At 47.6% G+C, this 22,267-nt stretch overlaps 1 protein-coding gene across 1 annotated transcript; it reads left to right on the plus strand.

Moving 5' to 3' along the window:
- Positions 1-280: 280 nt before the first annotated feature.
- Positions 281-21,619, plus strand: LOC127920181 (SH3 and multiple ankyrin repeat domains protein 3-like; the record flags this gene model as incomplete). Its single annotated transcript, XM_052503953.1, has 6 exons — positions 281-310; positions 735-806; positions 2,145-2,253; positions 2,445-2,596; positions 2,682-2,849; positions 21,503-21,619. Coding segments are annotated over exons 3-6 (528 nt in total), but the record flags the coding sequence as incomplete, so codon positions are not given.
- Between the last annotated feature and the right edge of the window lie 648 nt (positions 21,620-22,267).

Raw genomic sequence — 22,267 nt, forward strand, 5'->3', positions numbered from 1 at the left:
ATAGGTACCCTCTACCCCATCACCTCTATTCCTATCTAGAGGTATCCTCTACCCCCATCACCCCTATTCCCTATCTAGAGGTACCCTCTACCCCATCACCCCTATTCCCTATCTAGAGGTACCCTCTACCCCATCACCCCAATTCCCTATCTAGAGGTACCCTCTACCCCATCACCTCTATTCCCTATCTAGAGGTACCCTCTACCCCATCACCCCTATTCCCTATCTAGAGGTACCCTCTACCCCATCACCCCTATTCCCTATCTAGATGTACCCTCTACCCCCCATCACCCCTATTCCCTATCTAGAGGTACCCTCTACCCCATCACCTCTATTCCCTATATAGATGTACCCTCTACCCCATCACTCCTATTCCCTATCTAGAGCTACCCTCTACCCCATCACCCCAATTCCTATCTAGAGGTACCCTCTACCCCATCACCCCTATCCCCTATCTGGAGCTACCCTCTACACACTACGCCCTATACCATACCTACACCCTACAACCTAGACACCACTACCTACACCACTACCTATACCATACATTCAACCTAAATGCTGAAACTGTAAAATCTTTTTAACTCATAGGGCTGTGTGTGTGTGTGTGTGTGTGTGTGTGTGTGTGTGTGTGTGTGTGTGTGTGTGTGTGTGTGTGTGTGTGTGTGTGTGTGTGTGTGTGTGTGTGTGTGTGTGTGTGTGTGTGTGTGTGTGTGTGTGTGTGTGTGTGATTGTAGTTTCGCTATAAGAGGCGTGTTTACACTCAGAGCTATGTGGACGACAAGCAGCTAGCAAAGCTCCATACCAAGGTAAGACCACACACACAGACACAGACACAGGCACACACACACAGACACAGGCACACACACACACACCACACACACCCCATCACACACACTACACACACACACATCTACACACACACACACACCCACACACACACACACACACACACACACACACACACACACACACAGACACACACACACACACAGACACACACACACACAGAGACACAGACACAGGCACACACAGACACACACACAGACACAGACACAGGCACCACACACACACAGACACACACACAGACACACACACACACACACAGACACACACACACACACACACACACACACACACACACACACACACACACACACACACAGACACAGACACACAGACACAGACACACACACAGACACACACACAGACACACACACAGACACACACACACACACACACAGACACACACACACACAGACACACACAGACACAGACACACAGACACACACAGACACACACAGACACACACAGACACACACACAGACACACACAGACACACACACAGACGCACACACAGACACACACACACACACACACACACACACACACACACACACACACACACACACACAGACACACACACATTCACACACACACACAGACACACACACACAGACACAGACACAGACACACACAGACACACAGACACAGACACAGACACACACACACACACCCACACACACACACTCACACGCACACACAGACAGACAGACAGACAGCCACACACACAGACACACACACAGACACAGACACACACAGACACACACAGACACACACAGACACAGACACACACAGACACACAGACACACAGACACACACAGACACAGACACAGACACACACAGACACACAGACACACAGACACACACAGACACACACAGACACACACAGACACACACAGACACACACACAGACACACACACAGACATACACAGGCACACACAGACACACACACAGACACACACACAGACACACACAGACACACACACAGACACACACACACAGCCACACACACACAGCCACACACAGACACACAACACAGACAAACAGACACACACACAGACACAACACAGACACACACACAGGGCACACACACAGACACACACACAGACACAGACACACACACACACACACACACACACACACACACACACACACACATGTGGACACACAACACACACACACACACACACACACACACACACACAGACACAGACACAGACACAGACACAGACACACAGACACACACAGACAGACACACACACTAACGTGCCCTACTCTCGCTGTCCCTTTCTCTGTCTCTCAGGCCAACCTTAAGAAGTTCATGGAGTCTGTTTATCAGCTCAGCGTTGACAAAGTCTCCAGGTTCTTGGAGAAAGGCCTTGATCCTAATTTTCATGATGCAGACACAGGAGGTGAGGACACACACACACACACACACACACACACACACACACACACACACACACACACACACACACACACACACACACACACACACACACACACACACACACACACACACCCTCAGTGTCTGAAAGTGAGTGATATCTATCCCTCACGACTAAGCCTCAGTATTTTTCTATCTGAATGTGTGTGTTTATAGAATGCCCCCTGACCCTGGCGGTTCAGCTAGAGGGCAGTTCAGAGCTGATTAAAGTTCTGAGGAGTGGAGGAGCTCACCTGGACTTCAGGACTAGAGACGGAATCACAGCGCTGCACAGAGCTGTTCTCTCTAGGAACCACACAGCACTCACAGTGAGTACGCACACACACACACACACACACATGCACACACACCCCTGTGTGTTTCTGTTTAAAGCATAATGTGTGTGTGTTGCAGACTGTGTTGGACCTGGGTGCGTCTCCAGACTATAGGGACAGTCGTGGGTTAACTCCGTTGTACCACTGTGCCATGGTGGGGGGAGACCCGTACTGCTGTGAACTGCTGCTGCATGAACACGCTGTCATAGGCAGCACCGACGAGAATGGCTGGCAGGAGATCCACCAGGTAAAACACACACAGACACACCAAGGTTATTATAGTTGTGTGTTTTTAGAGGTCTTTTTTGTTCTAGAAATTCAGATTTTAATTTGAAATTAATTTGGTTTGTTTTCAGATCCACTTGACCAGTTTGTAATTAGTTTGTTTTTCTGAAAACTAAGTAAACATTTTCTATTGACTTTTTCTATTATTTTGTTGAATTAGGAATATTTTCCTTTCTCTGGTCATAACAACATGAATTATGAATATTGTCCTTTCTCTGGTCATAACAACATGAATTATGAATATTGTCCTTTCTCTGGTCATAGGAGTAACAACATGAATTATGAATATTGTCCTTTCTCTGGTCATAACAACATGAATTATGAATATTGTCCTTTCTCTGGTCATAGGAGTAACAACATGAATTAGGAATATTTTCCTTTCTCTGGTCATAACAACATGAATTATGAATATTGTCCTTTCTCTGGTCATAGGAGGAACAACATGAATTAGGAATATTGTCCTTTCTCTGGTCATAGGAGGAACAACATCTTACATGTTTTAAGTCATGTCTCTGCCATTATGACTGCAAGCCGAGACAAGTGTTCTTGAATCAGAAAAGTTTGTTGACCACTGCTCTACACTATACAGTACGTTGCTTTTTTGTCACAGAAACAGAAATTAGGCAAGATGGCGCCGACAGAGAGGGCTGCCTCACTTCTAGTCCTTAGGAAACTTTGCAGTATTTTTTTTTTTTAATGTATTGGATATCAGAGCGACGTCAAATTACTAGAACTATGACCAGGAATACGACCAGAAATACGACTTTCCCGAAGCGGATCCTTTGTCCGAACCATCCAGGGCATTTGAACTGATTCCGAAGGCCAACCCAAAACAACGCTGCCAGAGAAGAGGTAGACGAAGCGGTCTTCTGAGGCGCGCACACCACCCACCGCTTCCGAGTATATTACTCGCTAATGTCCAGTCTCTAGATAACAAGGTAGACGAAATTAGGGCAAAGGTTGTTTGTCCAGAGAGACATCAGGGATTGTAACATACTCTGTTTCACAGACACATGGCTCTCTGGGTATATGCTGTTGGAGTCTTTCCAGGAAGAACAGGGGTGTATGTTTCATGATTAACAACTCATGGTGTAATTGTAACAACATACAGGAACTCCTTTTGTTCACCTGACCTAGAATTCCTCACATTCAAATGCTGAGCGTATTATCTCCCAAGGGAATTCTCCTCGGACGGCATCCCCAGCAGCGTCCTCGGAGCATACGCAGACCAGCTGGTTTCTGTAGCAAATATTAAGTTCTGCTTTTCGGATGTATCGAATACTTATGTCATGCAATGAAATGCAAATTAATTACTTAAAAATCATACAATGTGATTTTCTGGATGTTTGTTTTAGATTCCGTTTCTCACAGTTGAAGTGAACCTATGATAACCATTTCAGACCTCTACGTGCTTTGTAAGTAGGAAAAGCTGCAAAATCTGCAGTGTATCAAATACTTGTTCTCCCCACTGTATATCCCCCCTCAAGCCGATACCACGATGGCCCTCAAGGAACTTCACTGGACTTTATGCAAACTGGCAACCATATATCCTGAGCTGCATTTATTGTAGCTGGGGATTTTAAGGCTACTTAAATTCTACCAGCATATTGACTGTAGCACTCAAGCTGGAAATACACAGATCACTGCTACTCTAACTTCCCAGATGCATAAAAGCCCCCCTCCGTTCGGCAAATCTGACCACGACTCCATTTTGCTCCTCCCTTCCTATAGGCAGAAACTCAAACAGGATGTACCCGTGCTAAGGACTATTCCACACTGGTCTGACCAATCGGAAACCACGCTTCAAGATTGTTTTTATCACACGGACTGGGACATGTTCCGGGTAGCCTCAGAGAATAATAATAATAATAATAATAATATAATATAATAATAATATTGACGTATACGCTGATTCGGTGAGGTAGTTTATAAGGAAGTGTATACGAGAAGATGTACCTACCATGACTATTAAAACCCTAACCAGAAACCGTGGATAGATGGCGACATTCGCGCAAAACTGAAAGCGCGAACCTCAAAGTTTAACAATGGGAAGGTGACTGGGAATATGGCAGAATACAAACAGTGTAGTTATTCCCTCTACAAGGCTATCAAACAAGTGACATTTCAGTATAGAGACAAAGTGGAGTCGCAATGCAACGGTCCAGGCACGAGACGTATGTGGCAGGGTCTACAGTCAATCACAGATTACAAAAAGAAAACCAGCCCCGTCACGGACAACGACGTCTTGCTTCCAGACAAACTAAACACCTTCTTTGCCCGCTTTGAGGATAATACAGTGCCACCGACGTGGCCCGCTACCAAGGACTATGGGCTCTCCTCCTCCGTGGCCAACGTGATTATTAAGACATTTAAATGTGTTAACCTTCCAAATCTGCTGACCTAGACGGCATCCCCAGCCGCGTCCTCAGAGCACGCGCAGACCAGCTGGCTGGTGCGCTTACGGACATATTTAATCGCTCCCTATCCCAGTCTGCTGTCCCCACATGCTTCAAGATGGCCACCATTGTTCCTGTACCCAAGAATGCAAAGGTAACTGAACTAAATTACTATGGCCCCATAGCACTCACCTCTGTCATCATGAAGTGCTTTGAGAGACTAGTCAAGGATCATATCACCTCCACCTTACCCGTCACCCTAGACCCACTTCAAATTGCTTACCGCCCCAACAGGTCCACAGACGATGCAATCACCATCACACTGCACACTGCCCTATCCCACCTGGACAAGAGGAATACCTATGTAAGAATGCTGTTCATTGACTATAGCTCAGCATTCAACACCATAGTATCCTCCAAGCTCGTCATTAAGCGTGAGGCCCTGGGTCTCTGGTTCGACGCTGTGTGCAATTCGGTCCTGGACTTCCTGACGGGCCGCCCCCAGGTGGTGAAGGTAGGAAACAACATCTCAACTCTGGGGCCCCACAAGGGTGTGTTCTCAGCTCTCTCCTGTACTCCCTGTTCACCCATGACTGCGTGGCCATGCACACCTCCTACTCGATCATCAAGTTTGCAGACGACACAACAGTAGTGAGGCTTGATTACCAACAGCAACGACACAGCCTACAGGGAGGAGGTGAGGGCACTCTGAGTGTGGTGTCAGGAAAACAACCTCTCAGTCAACGTCAACAAAACAAAGGAGATGATCGTGGACTTCAGGAAACAGCAGAAGGAGCACCCCCCTATCCACAGTGCCTTTTCAACCTCAGAAGGCTGAAGATATTTGGCTTGTCACCTAAAATACTCAAACTTTTACAGATGCACATATGAGAGCATCCTGTCGGGCTGTACATACAGACTTGACATCACTGGCCACTTTAACAAATCTGTTAACCATGTGTCCATTAACATCTGCTATCCATGTGGTGTATGTGTCCATTAACATCTGTTATCCATGTTAGGGTTAGCCTAAGGGTTAGGGTTAGGGTTAGCTTAAGGGTTAGGGTTAGCCTAAGGGTTAGGGTTAGGGTTAGCCTAAGGGTTAGGGTTAGCCTAAGGGTTAGGGTTAGCCTAAGGGTTAGGGTTAGGGTTAGCCTAACCCTAGCCCTTGGTGACTCGACCTTCTCCTCTCCCAAGCCAGTTGTGGAGTTGCAGCGATGAGACAAGATTGTAATTACCAGAAATTGGGGAGAAACAGTGACAAAATAAATAAATGAATTAAAATTGGCATATAGACTTCTTTGGTCGACCATGGATCTACGTCAGATCTACGTCCACTGACCTTTTGTGAGTAAAGTTCCTATGCAACATTAACCAATTAAAAACAGTTCTGGAGCAATGAGGTCTGTGCAGTAGGCTATAGGCCCAGTACATTATCCCTGCATATTGGCTATGCTCAGTAGGCTATAGGCCCAGTACATTATCCCTGCATATTGGCTATGCTCAGTAGGCTATAGGCCCAGTACATTATCCCTGCATATTGGCTATACTCAGTAGGCTATAGACCCAGTACATTATCCCTGCATATTGGCTATGCTCAGTAGGCTATAGGCCCAGTACATTATCCCTGCATATTGGCTATGCTCAGTAGGCTATAGACCCAGTACATTATCCCTGCATATTGGCTATGCTCAGTAGGCTATAGGCCCAGTACATTATCCCTGCATATTGGCTATACTCAGTAGGCTATAGACCCAGTACATTATCCCTGCATATTGGCTATGCTCAGTAGGCTATAGGCCCAGTACATTATCCCTGCATATTGGCTATGCTCAGTAGGCTATAGGCCCAGTACATTATCCCTGCATATTGGCTATGCTCAGTAGGCTATAGACCCAGTACATTATCCCTGCATATTGGCTATACTCAGTAGGCTATAGACCCAGTACGTTATCCCTGCATATTGGCTATGCTCAGTAGGCTATAGACCCAGTACATTATCCCTGCATATTGGCTATGCTCAGTAGGCTATAGACCCAGTACATTATCCCTGCATATTGGCTATGATCAGTAGGTTATAGGCCCAGTACATTATCCCTGCATATTGGCTATACTCAGTAGGCTATAGACCCAGTACGTTATCCCTGCATATTGGCTATACTCAGTAGGCTATAGACCCAGTACGTTATCCCTGCATATTGGCTATGCTCAGTAGGCTATAGGCCCAGTACATTATCCCTCCATATTGGCTATACTCAGTAGGCTATAGACCCAGTACATTATCCCTGCATATTGGCTATGCTCAGTAGGCTATAGGCCAAGTACATTATCCCTGCATATTGGCTATACTCAGTAGGCAATAGACCCAGTACATTATCCCTGCATATTGGCTATCCTCAGTAGGCTATAGGCCCAGTACATTATCCCTGCATATTGGCTATACTCAGTAGGCTATAGATCCAGTACATTATCCCTGCATATTGGCTGTACTCAGTAGGCTATAGACCCCGTATGTTATCCCTGCATATTGGCTATGCTCAGTAGGCTATAGGCCCAGTACATTATCCCTGCATATTGGCTATACTCAGTAGGCTATAGACCCAGTACGTTATCCCTGCATATTGGCTATGCTCAGTAGGCTATAGGCCCAGTACATTATTCCTGCATATTGGCTATGCTCAGTAGGCTATAGACCCAGTACATTATCCCTGCATATTGGCTATGCTCAGTAGGCTATAGGCCCAGTACATTATCCCTGCATATTGGCTATACTCAGTAGGCTATAGACCCAGTACATTATCCCTGCATATTGGCTATACTCAGTAGGCTATAGACCCAGTACATTATTCCTGCATATTGGCTATACTCAGTATGCTATAGACCCAGTACGTTATCCCTGCATATTGGCTATGCTCAGTAGGCTATAGGCCCAGTACATTATCCCTGCATATTGGCTATACTCAGTAGGCTATAGACCCAGTACGTTATCCCTGCATATTGGCTATACTCAGTAGGCTATAGACCCAGTACGTTATCCCTGCATATTGGCTATGCTCAGTAGGCTATAGGCCCAGTACATTATCCCTGCATATTGGCTATACTCAGTAGGCTATAGACCCAGTACACTATCCCTGCATATTGGCTATGCTCAGTAGGCTATAGGCCCTGTACATTATCCCTGCATATTGGCTATACTCAGTAGGCTATAGACCCAGTACGTTATCCCTGCATATTGGCTATACTCAGTAGGCTATAGACCCAGTACGTTATCCCTGCATATTGGCTATGCTCAGTAGGCTATAGGCCCAGTACATTATCCCTGCATATTGGCTATACTCAGTAGGCTATAGACCCAGTACATTATCCCTGCATATTGGCTATGCTCAGTAGGCTATAGGCCCAGCACATTATCCCTGCATATTGGCTATACTCAGTAGGCTATAGACCCAGTACATTATCCCTGCATATTGGCTATGCTCAGTAGGCTATAGGCCCAGTACATTATCCCTGCAAATTGGCTATACTCAGTAGGCTATAGACCCAGTACATTATCCCTGCATATTGGCTATGCTCAGTAGGCTATAGGCCCAGTACATTATCCCTGCATATTGGCTATGCTCAGTAGGCTATAGGCCCAGTACATTATCCCTGCATATTGGCTATACTCAGTAGGCTATTGGCCCAGTACATTATCCCTGCATATTGGCTATGCTCAGTAGCCTATAGACCCAATACATTGTGTCTCCAGCTCACCCAGCGTACTAGAGCTCCTGTAGCATACTCCTGGGCTACAATTACCCGGGCCCACGACCGGTCTGTCGATGTCACCGCAAGAAGAGGAATAAACAGACTCACCCCATCGCGACGTCCCCCAAAGGTTAGCTCTCTAGCCCTCGCTATCTCCCTGCTTGCTAATTCGGCCTGCTAACGGCTAGCTTGTCTAGCCCGGGCCTACGAACTGTTAGCTTGTTAGCACAGGCCTGCTAACCATCTGACTCACCGCATCCCAAACACTCTGAACCCATTTACTTTCTATCTCTCTTTGATTTTTATTTTGTTTATACCTTCCGGAAACCTGCCTCACCCACTGTGATACGGAATCGCTATCACTTTTAATTTTTATTTTATTTTTATGACACACTCAATTACCTCCAGACGCTAACCAGCTAACTAGCTACAAGCTATTTAGTCATTGTTAGTTTAAAAAAAAAAACTGGATAACACTCGCCAGCCCAGCTTCCCTGCCCATCCACCGCTGCCCCCTGGACACTGATCTCTTGGCTACATAGCTGACGCACGCTGGACTGTCCATTAATCACGGTACCCCATTCTGCTTGTTTGTTTATCTGTCGGCCCAGTTGCCTAGTCAACGCCATTTTACCTGCTGTTTGTTGTGCTAGCTGATTAGCCTCGCCTACTGTTTTTAGCTAGCTTTCCCAATTCAACACCTGTGATTACTGTATGCCTCGCTGTATGTCTCTCCCAAATGTCAATATGCCTTGTATACTGTTGTTCAGGTTAGTTATCATTGTTTTAGTTCACAATGGAGCCCCTAGATCCGCTCTGCATACCCCTGTTACCTCCTTTGTCCCACCCCCCACACATGCGGTGACCTCACCCATTACAACCAGCATGTCCAGAGATACAACCTCTCTCATCATCACCCAGTGCCTGGGCTTACCTCCGCTGTACCCGCACCCCACCATACCCCTGTCTGCGCATTATGCCCTGAATATATTCTACCATGCCCAGAAACCTGCTCCTCTTATCCTCTGCCCCCAACGCTCTAGGCGACCAGTTTTGATAGCCTTTAGCCGCACCCTCATACTACTCCTTCTCTGTTCCGTGGGTGATGTGGAGGTAAACCCAGGCCCTGCATGTCCCCAGGTACCCTCATTTGTTGACTTCTGTGATCGAAAAAGTCTTGGTTTTATGCATGTCAACATCAGAAGCCTCCTCCCTAAGTTTGTTTTACTCACTGCTTTAGCACACTCTGCTAACCCTGATGTCCTTGCCGTGTCTGAATCCTGGCTCAGGAAGGCCACCAAAAATTCAGAGATTTCCATACCCAACTATAACATCTTCCGTCAAGATAGAACTGCCAAAGGGGGCGGAGTCGCAGTCTACTGCAGAGATAGCCTGCAAAGTAATGTCATACTTTCCAGGTCCATACCCAAACAGTTTGAACTACTAATTTTGAAAATTACTCTCTCCAGAAACAAGTCTCTCACTGTTGCCGCCTGCTACCGACCCCCGTCAGCTCCCAGCTGTGCCCTGGACACCATTTGTGAATTGATCGCCCCCATCTAGCTTCAGAGGTTGTTCTGTTAGGTGACCTAAACTGGGATATGCTTAACACCCCGGCAGTCCTACAATCTAAGCTAGATGCCCTCAATCTCACTCAAATCATCAAGGAACCCACCAGGTACAACCTAACTCTGTAAACAAGGGCACCCTCATAGACGTCATCCTGACCAACTGGCCCTCCAAATATACCTCCGCTGTCTTCAACCAGGATCTCAGCGATCACTGCCTCATCGCCTGTATCCGCCACGGAGCCGCAGTCAAACGACCACCCCTCATCACTGTCAAACGCTCCCTAAAACACTTCTGTGAGCAGGCCTTTCTAATCGACCTGGCCCGTGTATCCTGGAAGGACATTGACCTCATCCCGTCAGTTGAGGATGCCTGGTCATTCTTTAAAAGTAACTTCCTCACCATTTTAGATAAGCATGCTCCGTTCAAAAAATGCAGAACCAAGAACAGATACAGCCCTTGGTTCACTCCAGACCTGACTGCCCTCGACCAGCACAAAAACATCCTGTGGCGGACTGCAATAGCATCGAATAGCCCCCGTGATATGCAACTGTTCAGGGAAGTCAGGAACCAATACACGCAGTCAGTCAGGAAAGCTAAGGCCAGCTTCTTCAGGCAGAAGTTTGCATCCTGTAGCTTCAACTCCAAAAAGTTATGGGACACTGTGAAGTCCATGGAGAACAAGAGCACCTCCTCCCAGCTGCCCACTGCACTGAGGCTAGGAAACACGGTCTCCACCGATAAATCCATGATTATCGAAAACTTCAATAAGCACTTCTCTACGGCTGGCCATGCCTTCCGCCTGGCTACTCCAACCTCGGCCAACAGCTCCGCCCCCCGTAGTTCCTCACCCAAGCCTCTCCAGGTTCTCCTTTACCCAAATCCAGATAGCAGATGTTCTGAAAGAGCTGCAAAACCTGGACCCGTACAAATCAGCTGGGCTTGACAATCTGGACCCGCTATTTCTGAAACTATCTGCCGCCATTGTCGCAACCCCTATTACCGGCCTGTTCAACCTCTCTTTCATATCGTCTGAGATCCCCAAGGATTGAAAGCTGCCGCAGTCATCCCCCCTCTTCAAAGGGGGAGACACCCTGGACCCAAACTGCTATAGACCTATATCCATCCTGCCCTGCCTATCTAAGGTCTTCGAAAGCCAAGTCAACAAACAGGTCACTGACCATCTCGAATCCCACCGTACCTTCTCCGCTGTGCAATCTGGTTTCCGAGCCGGTCACGGTTGCACCTCAGCCACACTCAAGGTACTAAATGATATCATAACCGCCATCGATAAAAGACAGTACTGTGCAGCCGTCTTCATCGACCTCGCCAAGGCTTTCGACTCTGTCAATCACCAAATTCTTATCGGCAGACTCAACAGCCTCGGTTTTTCGGATGACTGCCTTGCCTGGTTCACCAATTACTTTGCAGACAGAGTTCAGTGTGTCAAATCAGAGGGCATGCTGTCCGGTCCTCTGGCAGTCTCTATGGGGGTGCCACAGGGTTCAATTCTCGGGCCGACTCTTTTCTCTGTATATATCAATGATGTTGCTCTTGCTGCGGGCGATTCCCTGATCCACCTCTACGCAGACGACACCATTCTATATACTTTCGGCCCGTCATTGGACACTGTGCTATCAAACCTCAAACGAGCTTCAATGCCATACAGCACTCCTTCCGTGGCCTCCAACTGCTCTTAAACGCGAGTAAAACCAAATGCATGCTTTTCAACCGATCGCTGCCTGCACCCGCATGCCCGACTAGCATCACCACCCTGGATGGTTCCAACCTTGAATATGTGGACATCTATAAGTACCTAGGTGTCTGGCTAGACTGCAAACTCTCCTTCCAGACTCACATCAAACATCTCCAATCAAAAATCAAATCCAGAGTCGGCTTTCTATTCCGCAACAAAGCCTCCTTCACTCACGCTGCCAAGCTTACCCTAGTAAAACTGACTATCCTACCGATCCTCGACTTCGGCGATGTCATCTACAAAATGGCTTCCAACACTCTACTCAGCAAACTGGATGCAGTCTATCACAGTGCCATCCGTTTTGTCACTAAAGCACCTTATACCACCCACCACTGCGACTTGTATGCTCTAGTCGGCTGGCCCTCACTACATATTCGTCGCCAGACCCACTGGCTCCAGGTCATCTACAAGTCCATGCTAGGTAAAGCTCCGCCTTATCTCAGTTCACTGGTCACGATGGCAACACCCATCCGTAGCACGCGCTCCAGCAGGTGTATCTCACTGATCATCCCTAAAGCCAACACCTCATTTGGCCGCCTTTCGTTCAGTACTCTGCTGCCTGTGACTGGAGCAATTGCAAAAATCGCTGAAGTTGGAGACTTTTATCTCCCTCTCCAACTTCAAACATCAGCTATCCGAGCAGCTAACCGATCGCTGCAGCTGTACATAGTCTATAGGTAAATAGCTCACCCTTTTTCACCTACCTCATTCCCATACTGTTTTTATACTGTTTTTATTTATTTACTTTTCTGCTCTTTTGCACACCAATATCTCTACCTGTACATGCCCATCTGATCATTTATCACTCCAGTGTTAATCTGCAAAATTGTATTATTCGCCTACCTCCTCATGCCTTTTGCACACATTGTATATAGACTGCCCATTTTTTTCTACTGTGTTATTGACTTGCTAATTGTTTACTCCATGTGTAACTCTGTGTTGTCTGTTCACACTGCTATGCTTTATCTTGGCCAGGTCGCAGTTGCAAATGAGAACTTGTTCTCAACTAGCCTACCTGGTTAAATAAAGGTGAAATAAATCAAATAAATAAAAATCCCTGCATATTGGCTATGCTCAGTAGGCTATAGGCCCAGTACATTATCCCTGCATATTGACTATGCTCAGTAGGCTATAGGCCCAGTACATTATCCCTGCATATTGGCTATGCTCAGTAGGCTATAGGCCCAGTACATTATCCCTGCATATTGGCTATGCTCAGTAGGCTATAGGCCCAGTACATTATCCCTGCATATTGACTATGCTCAGTAGGCTATAGGCCCAGTACATTATCCCTGCATATTTGCTATGCTCAGTAGGCTATAGGCCCAGTACATTATCCCTGCATATCGGCTATGCTCAGTAGGCTATAGGCCCAGTACATTATCCCTTTATATCAGCAATGCTCAGTAGGCTGTAGGCCCAGTACATTATCCCTGCATATTGGGTATGCTCAGTAGGCTATAGGCCCAGTACATTATCCCTGCATATTGGCTATGCTCAGTAGGCTATAGTCCAAGTACATTATCCCTGCATATTGGCGATGCTCAGTAGGCTATAGGCCCTGTACATTATCCCTGCATATTGGCTATGCTCAGTAGGCTATAGGCCCAGTACATTATCCCTGCATATTGACTATGCTCAGTAGGCTATAGGCCCAGTACATTATCCCTGCATATTTGCTATGCTCAGTAGGCTATAGGCCCAGTACATTATCCCTGCATATCGGCTATGCTCAGTAGGCTATAGGCCCAGTACATTATCCCTTTATATCAGCAATGCTCAGTAGGCTGTAGGCCCAGTACATTATCCCTGCATATTGGGTATGCTCAGTAGGCTATAGGCCCAGTACATTATCCCTGCATATTGGCTATGCTCAGTAGGCTATAGTCCAAGTACATTATCCCTGCATATTGGCGATGCTCAGTAGGCTATAGGCCCAGTACATTATCCCTGCATATTGGCTATGCTCAGTAGGCTATAGGCCCTGTACATTATCCCTGCATATTGGCTATGCTCAGTAGGCTATAGGCCCAGTACATTATCCCTGCATATCGGCTATGCTCAGTAGGCTGTAGGCCCAGTACATTATCCCTGCATATTGGCTATGCTCAGTAGGCTATAGACCCAGTACATTATCCCTGCATATTGGCTATGCTCAGTATACTATAGACCCAGTACATTATCCCTGCATATTGGCTATACTCAGCAGGCTATAGGCCCAGTACATTATCCCTTTATATCAGCAATGCTCAGTAGGCTGTAGGCCCAGTACATTATCCCTGCATATTGGCTATGCTCAGTAGACTATAGGCCCAGTACATTATCCCTGCATATTGGCTATACTCAGTAGGCTATAGACCCAGTACATTATCCCTGCATATTGGCTATGCTCAGTAGGCTATAGACCCAGTACATTATCCCTGCATATTGGCTATGCTCTGTAGGCTCTAGGTCCAGTACATTATCCCTGCATATTGGCTATACTTGAATTGACCTGCCAATGTTGTTCTACTCAGACCATTTAGAAATGTAAAAAAAAAATATATAGGTACATGATCACACTGGTAATGAGCGGTGAGGCTGCCTCTCACCCGACTCAGCGTCCCTCTGCCATCCTTCCCTCCACTGAGAAAAGGGGACACAGTCTCCCAATCAATGTTGTTACTCGTATGACCAGAGAAAGTTTAATATTCCTTTCTTTATAACAGACAAAAGCCAGGGCCAGCGGTCTAAGGCCTGAGGTCTAAGGCCTGAGGTCTAAGGCCTGAGGTCTAAGGCCTGAGGTCCAAGGTCTAAGGTCAGGTCTAAGGTCTAAGGTCTAAGGTCTGAGGTCTGAGGTCTAAGGCCTGAGGTCTAAGGCCTAAGGTCTAAGGTCTAAGGCCTAAGGCACTGCATTGCAGTGTTGCGGCGTCACTACAGCCTGGGGTTTGATCCCAGGCAGTGTCTCAACTGGCCGGGACCAGGAGTCCCATAGGGCGGCGCACAATTGGCCCAGCGTCGTCCGGGTTAGGGGAGGGTTTGGCAGGGAGGGCTTTACTTGGATCATCGTGCTCTAGCGACTCCTTGTGGCGGGTCGGGCACCTGCAGGCTGACATCGGTCGTCATTCGGATGGTGACACATTGGTGCAGCTGGCTCCCGGGTGAAGAGGAGAGCGGCAGGGTAGCCTAGTGGTTAGAGCATTGGACTAGTAACCGAAGGTTGCAAGTTCAAATCCCGAGCTGACAAGGTACAAAATCTGTCGTTCTGCCCTTGAACAGGCAGTTAACCCACTGTTCCTAGGCCATCATTGAAAATAAGAATTTGTTCTTAACTGACTTGCCTAGTAAAATAAAATAAAACATTAGCTCGGTGCTGTATTCGTTGAGTCTTTCTAGTCATGGTTTTAGTTTTTATATCTCACAGTATCAACTTTGCTGTGAGTTCAAGGCTTCTTTTTACAGTCAATGGCTTGAGGAAACTGTGCAGACAAGGTGTTCTGAGCTATCTGATTGGCCAATTGATTTCTATCTTCTGACTCATTAAATGGTTAAAAATGGAAACACTTTGCCTTACCGGCACTCGGGCTGCTGAATCAAGTGCACCCACAGCCATCATCACTAGGGATGCTGAATCAAGTGCACCCACAGCTAACGGCACTAGGGCTGCTGAATCAAGTGCACCCACAGCCATCATCACTAGGGATGCTGAATCAAGTGCACCCACAGCTAACGGCACTAGGGCTGCTGAATCAAGTGCACCCACAGCCATCATCACTAGGGATGCTGAATCAAGTGCACCCACAGCTAACGGCACTAGGGCTGCTGAATCAAGTGCACCCACAGCTAACATCACTAGGGCTGCTGAATCAAGTGCACCCACAGCTAACGGCACTAGGGATGCTGAATCAAGTGCACCCACAGCTAACGGCACTAGGACTGCTGAATCAAGTGCACCCACAGCCAACATCACTAGGGATGCTGAATCAAGTGCACCCACAGCTAACGGCACTAGGGCTGCTGAATCAAGTGCACCCACAGCTAACGGCACTAGGGCTGCTGAATCAAGTGCACCCACAGCCATCATCACTAGGGAGGCTGAATCAAGTGCACCCACAGCTAACGGCACTAGGGCTGCTGAATCAAGTGCACCCACAGCCATCATCACTAGGGATGCTGAATCAAGTGCACCCACAGCTAACGGCACTAGGGCTGCTGAATCAAGTGCACCCACAGCTAACGGCACTAGGGCTGCTGAATCAAGTGCACCCACAGCCATCATCACTAGGGCTGCTGAATCAAGTGCACCCACAGCTAACGGCACTAGGGCTGCTGAATCAAATGCACCCACAGCTAACGGCACTAGGGATGTAGAATCAAGTGCACCCACAGCTAACATCACTAGGGATGTAGAATCAAGTGCACCCACAGCTAACATCACTAGGGATGTAGAATCAAGTGCACCCACAGCTAACATCACTAGGGATGTAGAATCAAGTGCACCCACAGCTAACATCACTAGGGATGTAGAAGCAAGTGCACCCACAGCCAACATCACTAGGGATGTAGAATCAAGTGCACCCACAGCCAACAGCACTAGGGATGTAGAATCAAGTGCACCCACAGCTAACAGCACTAGGGATGTAGAATCAAGTGCACCCACAGCTAACAGCACTAGGGATGTAGAATCAAGTGCACCCACAGCCAACATCACTAGGGATGTAGAATCAAGTGCACCCCCAGCTAACATCACTAGGGATGTAGAATCAAGTGCACCCACAGCCAACATCACTAGGGATGTAGAATCAAGTGCACCCACAGCTAACATCACTAGGGATGTAGAATCAAGTGCACCCACAGCCAACATCACTAGGGATGTAGAATCAAGTGCACCCACAGCCAACATCACTAGGGATGTAGAATCAAGTGCACCCACAGCTAACATCACTAGGGATGTAGAATCAAGTGCACCCACAGCCAACATCACTAGGGATGTAGAATCAAGTGCACCCACAGCTAACATCCCTAGGGATGTAGAATCAAGTACACCCACAGCCAACAGCACTAGGGATATAGAAGCAAGTGCACCCACAGCCAACAGCACTAGGGATGTAGAATCAAGTGCACCCACAGCCAACAGCACTAGGGATGTAGAAGCAAGTGCACCCACAGCCAACAGCACTAGGGATGTAGAATCAAGTGCACCCACAGCCATCATCACTAGGGATGCTGAATCAAGTGCACCCACAGCTAACGGCACTAGGGCTGCTGAATCAAGTGCACCCACAGCTAACATCACTAGGGCTGCTGAATCAAGTGCACCCACAGCTAACGGCACTAGGGATGCTGAATCAAGTGCACCCACAGCTAACGGCACTAGGACTGCTGAATCAAGTGCACCCACAGCCAACATCACTAGGGATGCTGAATCAAGTGCACCCACAGCTAACGGCACTAGGGCTGCTGAATCAAGTGCACCCACAGCTAACGGCACTAGGGCTGCTGAATCAAGTGCACCCACAGCCATCATCACTAGGGAGGCTGAATCAAGTGCACCCACAGCTAACGGCACTAGGGCTGCTGAATCAAGTGCACCCACAGCCATCATCACTAGGGATGCTGAATCAAGTGCACCCACAGCTAACGGCACTAGGGCTGCTGAATCAAGTGCACCCACAGCTAACGGCACTAGGGCTGCTGAATCAAGTGCACCCACAGCCATCATCACTAGGGCTGCTGAATCAAGTGCACCCACAGCTAACGGCACTAGGGCTGCTGAATCAAATGCACCCACAGCTAACGGCACTAGGGATGTAGAATCAAGTGCACCCACAGCTAACATCACTAGGGATGTAGAATCAAGTGCACCCACAGCTAACATCACTAGGGATGTAGAATCAAGTGCACCCACAGCTAACATCACTAGGGATGTAGAATCAAGTGCACCCACAGCTAACATCACTAGGGATGTAGAAGCAAGTGCACCCACAGCCAACATCACTAGGGATGTAGAATCAAGTGCACCCACAGCCAACAGCACTAGGGATGTAGAATCAAGTGCACCCACAGCCAACATCACTAGGGATGTAGAATCAAGTGCACCCACAGCCAACAGCACTAGGGATGTAGAAGCAAGTGCACCCACAGCCAACAGCACTAGGGATGTAGAATCAAGTGCACCCACAGCTAACAGCACTAGGGATGTAGAATCAAGTGCACCCACAGCTAACAGCACTAGGGATGTAGAATCAAGTGCACCCACAGCCAACATCACTAGGGATGTAGAATCAAGTGCACCCACAGCTAACATCACTAGGGATGTAGAATCAAGTGCACCCACAGCCAACATCACTAGGGATGTAGAATCAAGTGCACCCACAGCTAACATCACTAGGGATGTAGAATCAAGTGCACCCACAGCCAACATCACTAGGGATGTAGAATCAAGTGCACCCACAGCCAACATCACTAGGGATGTAGAATCAAGTGCACCCACAGCTAACATCACTAGGGATGTAGAATCAAGTGCACCCACAGCCAACATCACTAGGGATGTAGAATCAAGTGCACCCACAGGTAACATCCCTAGGGATGTAGAATCAAGTGCACCCACAGCCAACAGCACTAGGGATATAGAAGCAAGTGCACCCACAGCCAACAGCACTAGGGATATAGAAGCAAGTGCACCCACAGCCAACAGCACTAGGGATGTAGAATCAAGTGCACCCACAGCCAACAGCACTAGGGATGTAGAAGCAAGTGCACCCACAGCCAACAGCACTAGGGATGTAGAATCAAGTGCACCCACAGCCATCATCACTAGGGATGCTGAATCAAGTGCACCCACAGCTAACGGCACTAGGGCTGCTGAATCAAGTGCACCCACAGCTAACATCACTAGGGCTGCTGAATCAGTGCACCCACAGCTAACGGCACTAGGGATGCTGAATCAAGTGCACCCACAGCTAACGGCACTAGGACTGCTGAATCAAGTGCACCCACAGCCAACATCACTAGGGATGCTGAATCAAGTGCACCCACAGCTAACGGCACTAGGGCTGCTGAATCAAGTGCACCCACAGCTAACGGCACTAGGGCTGCTGAATCAAGTGCACCCACAGCCATCATCACTAGGGAGGCTGAATCAAGTGCACCCACAGCTAACGGCACTAGGGCTGCTGAATCAAGTGCACCCACAGCCATCATCACTAGGGATGCTGAATCAAGTGCACCCACAGCTAACGGCACTAGGGCTGCTGAATCAAGTGCACCCACAGCTAACGGCACTAGGGCTGCTGAATCAAGTGCACCCACAGCCATCATCACTAGGGCTGCTGAATCAAGTGCACCCACAGCTAACGGCACTAGGGCTGCTGAATCAAATGCACCCACAGCTAACGGCACTAGGGATGTAGAATCAAGTGCACCCACAGCTAACATCACTAGGGATGTAGAATCAAGTGCACCCACAGCTAACATCACTAGGGATGTAGAATCAAGTGCACCCACAGCTAACATCACTAGGGATGTAGAATCAAGTGCACCCACAGCTAACATCACTAGGGATGTAGAATCAAGTGCACCCACAGCCAACATCACTAGGGATGTAGAATCAAGTGCACCCACAGCCAACAGCACTAGGGATGTAGAATCAAGTGCACCCACAGCCAACATCACTAGGGATGTAGAATCAAGTGCACCCACAGCCAACAGCACTAGGGATGTAGAAGCAAGTGCACCCACAGCCAACAGCACTAGGGATGTAGAATCAAGTGCACCCACAGCTAACAGCACTAGGGATGTAGAATCAAGTGCACCCACAGCTAACAGCACTAGGGATGTAGAATCAAGTGCACCCACAGCCAACATCACTAGGGATGTAGAATCAAGTGCACCCACAGCTAACATCACTAGGGATGTAGAATCAAGTGCACCCACAGCCAACATCACTAGGGATGTAGAATCAAGTGCACCCACAGCTAACATCACTAGGGATGTAGAATCAAGTGCACCCACAGCCAACATCACTAGGGATGTAGAATCAAGTGCACCCACAGCCAACATCACTAGGGATGTAGAATCAAGTGCACCCACAGCTAACATCACTAGGGATGTAGAATCAAGTGCACCCACAGCTAACATCACTAGGGATGTAGAATCAAGTGCACCCACAGCTAACATCCCTAGGGATGTAGAATCAAGTGCACCCACAGCCAACAGCACTAGGGATATAGAAGCAAGTGCACCCACAGCCAACAGCACTAGGGATGTAGAATCAAGTGCACCCACAGCCAACAGCACTAGGGATGTAGAAGCAAGTGCACCCACAGCCAACAGCACTAGGGATGTAGAATCAAGTGCACCCACAGCCAACATCACTAGGGATGTAGAATCAAGTGCACCCACAGCCAACATCACTAGGGATGTAGAATCAAGTGCACCCACGGCCAACAGCACTAGGGATGTAGAATCAAGTGCACCCACAGCCAACATCACTAGGGATGTAGAATCAAGTGCACCCACAGCTAACGGCACTAGGGCTGCTGAATCAAGTGCACCCACAGCCAACATCGCTAGGGATGTAGAATCAAGTGCACCCACAGCTAACAGTGCCAAACAAATAAAACCAATGAATGAAAGGCTTTACAGTTGGGATTTTTACAGAAATGTTTGGTGATCGACTAGGAATGCCTTGGAGAACGGTTGGAGACCACTGGTGTAGAGAATCATTGTACTAAATTAATAACCAAATTAATCTTCAATAACCAAAAATATTGTACTTTCACTTGTTTGAAGCTGGTGTACAACCCGAAAGTACAAGACGCAAAAATGAAACTTAAGAATGGGAAGCATAGAAGAAGTGCACATAGAATAGATCTACCGCTTCGTAGATTTGCTTTCAATGAGTCACATATCTATAACTTCTATTTCTATGTGAATTTGGGGTCACCCAAAAAGGGACACATTTACAAACCTCACGCAGAGACATACAAATGGTATCCGCAAGTTCATCTGACTCTGGGGAAAGGAAACTCCTGAAGAATCTATTTCATCAAGAGGCATTCCCACCCTGTTGTCTACAAAAACATGGGGAAGATTAGATCATCTATGTGACAGGTTGTTTCTCTCCAGGCGTGTCGTCATGGTAACGTGCATGTTGTTTCTCTCCAGGCATGTCGTCATGGGAACGTGCAGCACCTGGAACATCTGCTGTTTTACGGAGCCGATATGAGCTCTCAGAATGCCTCAGGGAACACTGCCCTGCACCTGTGTGGTCTATACAACCAGGTAACACTACACCTGTGTGGTCTATACAACCAGGTAACACTACACCTGTGGTCTATACAACCAGGTAACACTACACCTGTGGTCTATACAACCAGGTAACACTACACCTGTGGTCTATACAACCAGGTAACACTACACCTGTGTAGTCTATACAACCAGGTAACACTACACCTGTGGTCTATACAACCAGGTAACACTACACCTGTGGTCTATACAACCAGGTAACACTACACCTGTGGTCTATACAACCAGGTAACACTACACCTGTGTAGTCTATACAACCAGGTAACACTACACCTGTGTAGTCTATACAACCAGGTAACACTACACCTGTGGTCTATACAACCAGGTAACACTACACCTGTGTGGTCTATACAACCAGGTAACACTACACCTGTGTGGTCTATACAACCAGGTAACACTACACCTGTGTGGTCTATACAACCAGGTAACACTACACCTGTGGTCTATACAACCAGGTAACACTACACCTGTGGTCTATACAACCAGGTAACACTACACCTGGTCTATACAACCAGGTAACACTACACCTGTGGTCTATACAACCAGGTAACACTACACCTGTGGTCTATACAACCAGGTAACACTACACCTGTGTAGTCTATACAACCAGGTAACACTACACCT

This window comes from Oncorhynchus keta, unplaced genomic scaffold (assembly GCF_023373465.1).
Source record: "Oncorhynchus keta strain PuntledgeMale-10-30-2019 unplaced genomic scaffold, Oket_V2 Un_contig_18568_pilon_pilon, whole genome shotgun sequence".
Classification (NCBI taxonomy): domain Eukaryota; kingdom Metazoa; phylum Chordata; class Actinopteri; order Salmoniformes; family Salmonidae; genus Oncorhynchus; species Oncorhynchus keta.